The 11,227-nt window shown below is 39.5% G+C and overlaps 1 protein-coding gene and 1 long non-coding RNA gene across 2 annotated transcripts in view; one reads left to right on the top strand and one right to left on the bottom strand.

Annotated features, from left to right (window-relative positions):
• Nucleotides 1-483: 483 nt before the first annotated feature.
• LOC121718107 lies at nucleotides 484-1,642 on the top strand. The gene is made up of 3 exons (XR_006033843.1): nucleotides 484-520; nucleotides 627-705; nucleotides 1,225-1,642. It is a non-coding gene; the product is annotated as an uncharacterized LOC121718107 (long non-coding RNA).
• A 3,137-nt stretch (nucleotides 1,643-4,779) lies between these two features.
• LOC121718068 (basement membrane-specific heparan sulfate proteoglycan core protein-like) overlaps nucleotides 4,780-11,227 on the bottom strand; it is an 11,155-nt gene continuing 4,707 nt past the window's right edge. Inside the window, exons 3-9 of the mRNA XM_042102895.1 lie at nucleotides 11,105-11,227; nucleotides 10,656-10,837; nucleotides 10,134-10,329; nucleotides 8,823-8,933; nucleotides 8,388-8,456; nucleotides 7,068-7,334; nucleotides 4,780-5,064 (exon numbers count right to left, since the gene is read on the bottom strand). The exon at nucleotides 11,105-11,227 is cut by the window's right edge and continues 12 nt beyond it. Of these exons, the coding sequence (XP_041958829.1) occupies nucleotides 5,060-5,064; nucleotides 7,068-7,334; nucleotides 8,388-8,456; nucleotides 8,823-8,933; nucleotides 10,134-10,329; nucleotides 10,656-10,837; nucleotides 11,105-11,227 (953 nt within the window). The 3' untranslated portion in view covers nucleotides 4,780-5,059. The remainder of the gene's footprint in view (nucleotides 5,065-7,067; nucleotides 7,335-8,387; nucleotides 8,457-8,822; nucleotides 8,934-10,133; nucleotides 10,330-10,655; nucleotides 10,838-11,104) is intronic.

The raw sequence follows: 11,227 nt of genomic DNA, 5'->3' as shown, positions 1-11,227 counted from the left end.
CAAAATATATGAAGAATTATAAATGGACACATTCAGTCTTCATTCATACTGTCTATACACGTTTGTATGTATGTATGTATTTATACCTTGGTGGAAGTCCTTAAACCCTGTATGATTAAATCCATAGGTGCCAACTCTCACGCATTGGCCGTGAGACACACGCATTTGATTAGTTTCACACACTCACACGCCACACCCCCGATTTCTCACGCTGTGTCAGTGTCAATACCTGGCAGATAAGGTTCAACTAAACTAAACCTTAAAGTTTGGTTACTAAGACCATAACTTTAGTTTTAGAACAGTTTGAGTTCAATACATATTTTAATATATAAATAGAATAAATATGAATAAATAGCAAGAAGCTGAGTTTACATGATTATATGTATTTCTTTTTTGGTCTGCTTGAAAGTGCAGGTATTCTAAAATACTTTTATTGTGGTATAGTCATCTCCTAGGTGACGGGTTTGTTTTTCACTCTCGAGACTCCACTTGAATGAAATTGTTTAGACCAGAGACGGTTGTATGTATATTAAGGATCTTTGTTTAGACGTTACTGATAATCCTCTTAAGAAAAATAATACTCTTTATCTAACTCTAATCTAACTTTTTCTAAATCTATCTATCAGATTGAATCATTTTACCTTTCCTTATATCTATTTTTCTACGGATTGTTGAAGACCTGTGTTGTTTGAACCTCGAACTCCGGTGAGTTAAAATACTTCGCTAGCATTCTGCTAGCGAGTGATTAGCACCGTTAGCTGATAGTGCGTTCAAGTCAATAGGATGATTAGCATGCTAGAAAACTGAGCTAACTAATTAAAAACCAATCGGAGATGCTTTTACTTTATTGTTCTTTTAAGTGCTGCTATTGTAATAATATTGTCTTTAAGTATGTTTTTGAGTAATAGAGAAGTTGTTAATGAATATATTGAATTACATGATTTTAAATATATGATCGTTGGTAGTAACTAACTCCTAAGAGATAGGAGACGTTAATATTAGAATGTTTAGAGGAGCGCACACAGTAGTAGCCTGTGTGTGTGTGAGTGAGAACGGCACCTCTTCTCTCTCATTACCAGCGACGCTAACGTCGTAGTTTGTGCCTAGCTAAGTTAATAGGACTTAATTGAACTGGAATTGTAGTTCAATTGGAATTTAATGATATCTTACGACTTTGATATTGAATATATATCCTTAATTGTATTCTCAAACTGCTGTATGCAGATTGGTTTTTTATGTACACTGGAACACTGGATGGCGAGTCAGTCCCCTTGGATCGATTGAACTGTTCTACCCTTTCATACTGGATAACCAACCCCTTGAACTGCCCTTTCATACTGGATAACCACATACTGGATAACCAACCCCTTGGATCTGTTCCCTGGATACAGATAAGCCTTCACACATACACTGACATTGTACACTCACACCACCTTACCCGGGTATTTCTTTTCTTTTGGACATTTGAGTTTTTAACTATTGATTTGATACTTTGCATTTTTAAGAGCTCTTTTATTATTTTATAGGGTTTTGTATTTATTTACTATTTATTTTCTATTTACTAATATTTCCTCTTCTTTTCTCATAGAGAAAAGATATTCTTGCATTTAATAAACCTGCATTATTTATTTATAACATTTTACATACTGGTGTCCTTGTCAATTTACTCCCCCCTTAATGCCGAACCTAGAACTGGCCTAAACTTAACAGTAAATCATAGAAGCACCTCCTTTTACTTTAAAGTGCAATTTATTATTAAGTAGAGTAGAGGGGTGCTACATTATACATATGATATCACACATCATATGAACTTGCGGAATCTAGGCTTTCCAATGATATTAGCGCCAAGTTGCTGTGATAAATGGTTCGCGAAAATTACCATTGAACTGACGTGCAATTTAGGCTAATCATATTTGCATTTTGCACACAGTGCACACCCATTACTCTCGGTTTAATATTTCACTAACCCTTCACACAACACGTGGCAAACCCAATATCACAATAAACAGCAAACCGTACCGAATACGAGGATATAAAACATGCCTCTGTGCAATAAGTGGTTCCTGAGTAGACTAATCCGGTTTTGAAATTGCAACACATTTCTACATAGCCTCTTTGGGGCGAAATTATAATGTAGGCCTATTCTAATGTAAACTATTTGTCAGTAGGCCTACATACATTTTTGTAAATTGCTCAGCCATAGATTATCCCACTATCATGGTTCTTATATTGTCAGGTTCCAGCCAATCCCATTACAGATAAATGAATATGGCATGCTTCCTAGTGACATTAATGCAAAAATATGAAGAAAATCAAATAACGAGACACAAATATTGATATAAAGCCTGACATAAGCCATATGCAAACATTCACATCATGCAAATATGGGTACATCCTGAAAAAGGAATAGCATGTAGGCTATAGGCTATGGCCATTACAATGACCATTACAACAACTAGCTGAATAACACAGGTGACCACTTCTGCATAATTTCATGGAGTGCTGAAATGTACACACATTTTTGAACATTTCTGAACTGTGAAATGTAGCATATGTTTTTGTGGTTGTGAACTTATTGCAATATCACCATAACTATTCCACCTGTGTGTGCATGGTTATAATTCTGAAGTGCAAAATAGCTTAGGCTACAGCACAAATATTTCCATAAAAATAAGCAAGTCTGACCTCTGAATTTATTTTGAAAGTGCACCTGATTGATGCATTTAAAAGTTAAAATATACAAACATTTCTTAAATTCTTACAAAACACCCACCCACTTTTTAAAATGGTTAAAAAAGACACACACACACACACACACACTTTTGCCGTGCGAAATACCAGTGCTGTTTTCAGCATCTGTTTAGTGCTTCATTGTCATTTTCATTGGACTCTCCCATTTGCGCGTAAATCGCTCATAAACTTTTTTTTTGGTTACACGCATTCTCCCATTCCGCTTCTGTCACACACACAGTGACAAGCGCCAAATTCCCCGCAGTGTTGAAGAGATCAGTCTTCCCCCTCACTTTTGATAAGGTAAAAGCCTTATAGGTTCGCCAAATAAATAATAACCTATAGGTTTACGCTAGGCTAGGTAAAACTCCCCGTTAACAGAATCACGTCACTAACCACAGCTAAGACTGCACAATCTCTTTTCACTCTGTTGGATATCTGAAGCCAGTTTGTCTACTTAGATACTGTAAATCCTCAAATTATGGCCAGGGTCTTAAGACAAAGTACAGGCCTTTAGGGGCAGGATTGTATATAAGTATAAGTATAGTATAAGTATATATACTTTTTTGATCCCGTGAGGGAAATTTGGTCTCTGCATTTTAACCCAATCGGTGAATTAGTGAAACACAAACAGCATACAGTGAACACACAGTGAGGTGAAGCACACACTAATACCTGCTTCAACGGCGGCGCTCGGGGAACAGTGAGGGGTTAGGTGCCTTGCTCAAGGGCACTTCAGCCGCTGCCCACTGGTCGGGGCTCGAACCGGCAACCCTCCGGTTACAAGTCCAGAGTGGTAACCAGTGGGCCACGGCTGCCCACAATTCGAGACAGCCCTTTATTTCTTATGCGAGTTTTATTTTGAGACATTCGTTTCTTGGAGCAGCATACTGGTAGGCCTTTTCGGTTTAGTTTGATATTCCCTGGTCCCAGGGATGGATTACTGCACGGGGCCTTCCGGGCCCAGGCCCAGGGGCCCAAGGTGTCAGGGGGCCCTGAAGCCCAAGCCTTTGCATGGAATCATTGCCTCAATATCAACACATCAGGATGTAGGCTATGAATCTGATTGAATTTAGTATGCCCATCCCCAAAATGCACCAGAATACAGGAAATCACATTAAACAAATTAAAAAAATTCTGGGGGAGTACCCCCAAACCCCCCTTCCACATATGCGACAATTAGTGGGGAGTCCTTAATACATCTGGGCCCAGGGGCCCAAAAGTTCATAATCCGTCCATGCCTGGTTCCTACACCTGAGAACAACTGATGTAGGTTTTTTTTACTGTAGGTATAATGCTGAATGAGCCAAACAAAAATTTCCGCAGCAAAATTTTGGTTGGCCCCACCAAATCTCACTCCAAGGTTTTTTGAAAAGTTGGCAGCCCTGTGATTACTACCAGATACACATACACACACATGCACGCACACTTACTATCTCTCTCTCCCTCTCAGTGAGAGAGAGAAAGAGAGGGGATAGAGGGAGAGAGAAGTGCTGAAGACAGCAGGAAGTGGGGGAGTTGGAGTGGAACAGTCTGGGAGAGTCTGGCTAATAATCAAAGGTTGCGTCTACTGCCACCTAGTGGATACATTTTGTAAATGCCTGTCTTCAGTAGCAGCTGAACAGCTGTGGTCAGACATCAACTCTATTTTTCTTCTCCTCTTTTGGGCTTTTTTATGCCTTTAATGATAGGACAGTGGAGAGAGACAGGAAGCGAATGGGAGAGAGAGCAGGGGTGGGATCCGGAAGGGATCAGGGCACGGGAATCAAACCCAGGTCGCCGGCGTACGGTGCAGGTGCCCCAGCTAGTTGCGCCACAACTGGGGCCTTTCTTCTCCTCTTTACAGATTCTTTCTTTACAGATTCTTTCTTTCTTTCATGAAAGGAATATAATCTGTCTTTTCCAGCTGTAGGTCTACAGCAACAAACACAAACTAATAGAGCTCGACCAACACATGTGGGACACAGGCTTCTGAGGGAGTACTGGAGTTGTATCTAAGAAAAGTCATACATAACCACAATCATGATGTAATAATCATACAAGTGAACATCCAATCTGGGACTTTTATTGTTTTATTGTTTGATTTTCATGTGGTTGACATGGAGACAACCTCAGAAGAAGATTCTGGAATGTTCTTCTCTTTCTTGTGCACACCTGTCTGTATGTGCATGCATTCATTTCTATGCATGTGTGTGTGTATTTGTGTGTCGGTGTGTGTGTGTGTGTGCCTGCGAATGTGTTTAAGTGTGTAGGTGTGTGCGCGTCTGGCTTCGAGAAGGAGCAGGGGAATGTGACCATCACCTGCAGGATGTGTCAGACGCCTCACACCCTAGCCTGGGAGAGAAGAGAAGAAACAAAGACATGGGGAGAGAGAGAGAGAGAGAGAGAGAGAGAGAGAGAGAGAGAGAGAGAGGGAGAGGGAGAGAGAGAGAGGGAGAGAGAGAGAGAGAGAGAGAGAGAGAGAGATTGTCAGAATGTTTCAACATAGGAGATTTTTAACTTGAGAGTCAGGTTCTTCTTACCGGGTGCAGGTTCTGCATTTATTTTTTATTTATTTTAACAGCCAGGCTACACCGGGTGTGCAACTGAAGAATTCTGTTCACGGACCCGAAAAACGATTTTAGAAGACTGGTTTAATTTCTACTAATATGAGCGGTGCTTATCACATCTGGTGCAGCCAGTTCCAGGGATGATAATGGAAGCTACTTGTTGCAGCGTAATGCTCTGAAGAACAGAACGTTTCAGTTAAGCTTCAGTCTGGACAAACACAATAGGCCACACAACTTCTTGTGCAGGCCATGTTTCTTTCCAAACTGGACTATTGCAATGCATTGTTGGCTGGCCTACCATCACAGAGATGTTTTGAAATACAACAGCATTAGTCAAAAAGAAAACACATGTAACAGAACTTGTTGATTTACATACTACTCTTTGTTCTAGGGATTTAAAGATTTATCTGTTTACCTTATTTATGTCTAACTAATGTATTTTTAGTTTGTAGTTTGTATGAGTTTACGATTATTGTTTTTATTCCATTACATTTTAATTAGTCCATTACTTATATTGGATTTTCTTTAATCAATGTTAATTAATGCTAATCTAATGCTAATATTATGTTTATTGATGTCATGGTAATTTGCTTCGGAAAAACATAACATAAAGATTATTATATTATTTGTATATTAAACTCTAAACGTTAGACTATATAAAACACTATTATTCATATAAAGGTCTGCAGAGGCGGACAGAGTACACAGCTTCATTACTTGAGTAAAAGTACAGATACCCTTTGCTAAATTTGACTCAAGTACAAGTAAAAGACCAACAGTCAGATGTCTACTTAAGTAAAAGTACTGAAGTACTTGTTTTTAAAAGTACAGTACTTGAGTATCAAGAGTACAAGAGTAGCCTACTTTTTTTTTTCAAATATTGCATTACTACTGCCACAGTGCTTACATTTATGTACAGAAACGTCCTACATGGAGTTATGAAAATGTTTAATGTTAATACCTTGGAGAATGTAAAAGGAATTGAAAGTAAAATCAAGTCATTTTCATCTTTTTACCATGTTGCCAGGGATGGGCAGTATTTCTAATACATGTATTTAAAATATGTATTTCAAATACAAAATACTATTTTGTAATTGAAACACTTGAAGCGAAAACTATCATTAACTTGTTAAGAAAATTTAAATAGTCTGGTGAGGTGGGGCCACAGGTTGGCACATTCCCGGGATGGACCTGCTGTGTCTTCATCCATTGTTTCGTCCATGGTTTTGTCTCTTATCTAAATCTGACCATGGAATTGACTTTGGCGGAAAGCTGAAGGTGATTGCTGATAGGCTGTCCCAATCACTGGCGCCTGCACAATCCAATCATGTTTGAGAGGGAAACAACAAATTGAGGATTTCCGAGATTTTTCTTTTTTCCTTTTTTTTTTAGAAGAAGTAACGGGTACTCACGGTTATGGATATAAATGTAGTGGAGTGAAGAGTACAATATTTGCCTCTCAAATGTACTTGAGTAAAGTCATGAGTACTCCCCAAAAATGATACTTGAGTAAAGTACAGATCCCTCAAAATTGTACTCAAGTACTGTACTCAAGTAAATGTACTCCGTTACTGTCCGGCTCTGAAGGTCTGTTTATAACATGATTATTTGTATAAAACCCTGTTTACAACACAATCATTTCTATAAAACTCTGTATATGTTTATAACCTGATTATTTGTATGAAGCTCTGTATATGTTTATAACCTGATTATTTGTATGAAGCTATGTTTGTGTTTATAAAACTATCATTTGCATCCTTCCTCAGATACTAATCTGCTGCTCTGTACCTCTCACAGTCACTCTGGCCTGGGCTTCATGGGAGCCCACGTGATTGGTGGCCATGCATTTGTAGACACCGCCGTCACTCGAACTCAGCTGACCAATCAGCAGCACGCCCTCGCTGGTGGTTGTGGCTCTAGAGGGAAGGGAGGCCCCACCCCCTCTGCTCCACTGAAACTTGATTGGATAGGAGCCGTGGGCTAGGCACTGTAGTCGGAGGGCGTCGCCAGCTCGAGCTGCTACCTGGTCAGGTAGAGTGGTGGCGTAGGGCGGGGCTAAGGGAGGAAGAGGGGGGGGGGGGGGCATGGGTGGAGTCAGACTCAGCCTTCCTTTGATCAAATTAATCTAAAATAGAATATATAAATATAAAACTATATAGAATATATAAATATAAAATATATAGAATATATAAATATAAAACTATATTCGATCAAATTTATGTCAAATGCATACAATATATACATAAAAAACGATATAGAATATATAAATATAAAACTGTATTTGATTCTTTAAAATAAAATAAAAACAGGAATGTTGGGTCTACTTGTAACTACTTAAACCATTTCAAAATCAGACAGTGAGTGACATGTAATATTACAGTAATAAGCAGGGACGGACTGGGACTAAAAAAAGGCCCTGGACTATCTTCCAAAAAGGCCCACTACCACACCGTTTTTTTTTTTTAAATAACAGCTGATAGCATAGACATACAGTAGGCTACTGATAGGCATAAGTGAAGCGTATTTATTTGGAGATAAAGGCTAGGCTATATTGAGCCAAGCCGACCGCCGTTGGATGGACGGCTGTTCTGGACTTTTCCAGAATGTCCAGCTTGCCAGTCTTCCCCTGTTAATAAATTGTCATGGCTCTCCCTTGCATTTAATCTGCATTTTTCTTAGCACACTCACCAACACTGTGTCATTGTCAATTTGACCACACTCACTAACCCTATTCTTCAGTATGCTGTAAACAATTGATTGATTGATTAATTGATTGATCTAATGGCCTACTACATATCTCATTTATTCATTTAGCAGACATTTTTAATACAAAGTGACTTACATATGTCAATTACATTACAATGGATTACAGTGTCCCCAGAGCAATTCAACGGTGGAAGCCAGGAAATGAACCCACAGCTTTTCAGACTACTGCATGCTACAGTAGCCCAGCTAACCACTACGCTAACACCGCCTCTATCTGGCTGATCAGGGGGGTGTGGGGAAAGAGGACCTTTAGTGTGCTTAACTTAATTTGATGGAATTAATGATTAATTGATTAATTGATTGATTGATTGATTGCTTGTGGTATCTCAGTGGAAAACTTACATTCCACCTCCATTTGCACATAGGCTTCCGTCTCCCCAGCTGAGTTAGTGGCAGTGCAGATATACTGACCTGATAGGAAGATAAACATATTAATAAATAGATATACTGACCTGATATGAAGATAAACATATTAATAAATAGATATACTGACCTGATACGAAGATATATATTAATAAATAGATAATATACAGTATACATAAATAGACAGTAAGGTACACAAATAGGGAGACCCCATAGATAGATAGATGGATATATATGGAAAAAGACAAGAGTAGGCAAGGAAATGTGTCACACTCACTCACACACACACACACACACACACACACACACACACACACACACACACACACACACACACACACACACACACACACACACACACACACAAACACACACACACACACACACACACACACACACTATAATTCCACTTGCCTGAGTCCTGTCTCCCAACGTTAGTGAGGGTCAAGGAGCCCCCTACTACCTTGTGTTGCCATGGCAATGGAGCCCTTAACTTGGACCAGGAGATTACCGGAGTAGGAGAACCTACAAAAAGAGAGAGAACAGAGAGAGACAAGAGAGAGAGGTTGAAAGGGAGGGAGAGAGGGAGAGGGGAAAGGAGAGAGAAAATCAAGTTAGAGTTCATCATAGAAACTCAAAAAGTATATGAACATAAACATTAGTGCAGCCAAAGTCCTTTTAGGCAAGTCCCTCCACTCGGCGGCCATATGACAACGCTTTTTGGGCACTCGTCGGGCATCCTATTCAGCAGAAATGCGCATGCGCAAGGCTTCACGACACCAATCTTGCTCCAGCGGCGAGATCACAACACATGATTGGCACGATGTCTTCACAACACACCATATGATTGGCTCAATGTCTTCACATCACACCACATGATTGGCTCAATGTATTCACATGTCGACGTTTTGCCGAGGAAGGGGTGGGATATGTGTAGACAACGGCCATATTCGCGTGACAAACTAGCCCCATGAATTTCTATGGAGTATTTTTTGAGTGCTGTGTCTCCACATTAGAAAGTCTCTGGTGCAGCTTAGGGAGAGGGAGGGATATATATATATATATATATATATATATATATATATATATGACTTTGACTTTGAGATATATCATATATATATATATGACTTTGACTTTGAGATATATATATATATATATATATATATATATATATATATATGACTTTGACTTTGAGATATATCATATATATATATATGACTTTGACTTTGAGATATATATATATATATATATATATATATATATATATATATGACTTTGACTTTGAGATATATCATATATATATATGACTTTGACTTTGAGATATATATATATATATATATATATATATAAATTAAGAAGACAGGGAAAAGTGGAGTAAAAAGTATATATATATATATTTTATAAATATATACTTTTTGTGTGCATAACGGTGACTAACATTTTGTCCTTGTTGTACTATGTGTTGTCCTGCCTAACGGGCCTTTCACAAAAATATTTCATATGAGAATGCGCCTATAGTAGAAACCCTGACCAAAAGGGTTAAATATCATGTCCAGTATGGAAAGAATGGGAGAGGGAAAGAGATGTTGTACTTCTCAAGTGCCTAAAATGTACTCAAAAATTGTTTATTATTTATAATGTTTATTAGTTTTTTAAATAATTTTGCCAATGGAAGAAATCCTGACCATAAGGGCAGTTGCGTTGTGGTGCATGGCGCGTGCCTACCGCTGCCTTGGCACTGCATGGTGACGGTCTGGCCCTGCACGGCGGTGATCTCCTCTACGGAGACCGTGGCCTTGGGCAGGGCACCATCAGAGGCCCCTCCACCCACTCGCACCTGCACCTTCACCTCCGTGGAGCCCTCCTTGTTCTGGGCACGACAGATGTAGGTGCCCCCATCCTGAGCTCGCAAAGCTGCCACCTAGTGAGAGAGGAATCATTATTATCACTATCATTACTACTGCTATTGCTCTTACAAATAATGCTACCAAAAATAATGTTAAGAATTGTGTAATTCTGTATGTAACGCAATTTGATATAATTTTATTTATTTCATTTATTTTAACTTTTTTTACCTACTCATTAGTCTTTTATCCTGACCCTAGAGCTCTTGTCAAGTCATTTACGTGTGTGTGTGTGTGTGTGTGTGTGTGTGTGTGTGTGTATGTGTATGTGTGTGATGTGTATGTTTATGTTTATGTGTGTGTGTGTGTGTGTGTGTGTGTGAGCATGCATGTGTACGGTTACCTTATATTGGGCACTGGAATCAGTGGTTGTCGAGGAAACTAGTGCTGTGTGCTGTGTTCCTTCCTGTTTGTACCAGGTGATTGTGGGGTGGGGTTTTCCAGTGGCATGACATTCCAGTGACAAAGCTCTGCCCACTTTGAGATCTACAGGGCTGGCAGGGGTGACGCGCACCTTTGGCGACTCTGGAAAACACACACACACACACACATACACACGCACACGCACACGCACATGCACACGCACACGCACACGCACACACACACACAAAGAACAAGCATTCAAACAATCATGCACATACTCAGTTGAAAACAGTTGATTAATATTAGGGACACTTTAACATCACAAAGATATACACATAGACACACACATGCACGCACACACATACACACACACACACACACACACACACACACACACACACACACACACACACACACACACACACATACGTTTGATGTTGAGCGAAGCTGTGATGGTTCCTCGTCCCTGGCTGTTGGTGCCGATGCATCGGTAGGATCCCTGGTTGGTGGCCTTAACGCTGGTGATGGTCAGCACTGTGCCGTCAGGGCCGA

Source organism: Alosa sapidissima, chromosome 9 (genome assembly GCF_018492685.1).
Source record: "Alosa sapidissima isolate fAloSap1 chromosome 9, fAloSap1.pri, whole genome shotgun sequence".
NCBI classification, from domain to species: Eukaryota; Metazoa; Chordata; class Actinopteri; order Clupeiformes; family Clupeidae; genus Alosa; species Alosa sapidissima.
Note: the sequence above shows the minus strand (reverse complement) of the source record. Positions and strands in the feature narration are given on the sequence as shown.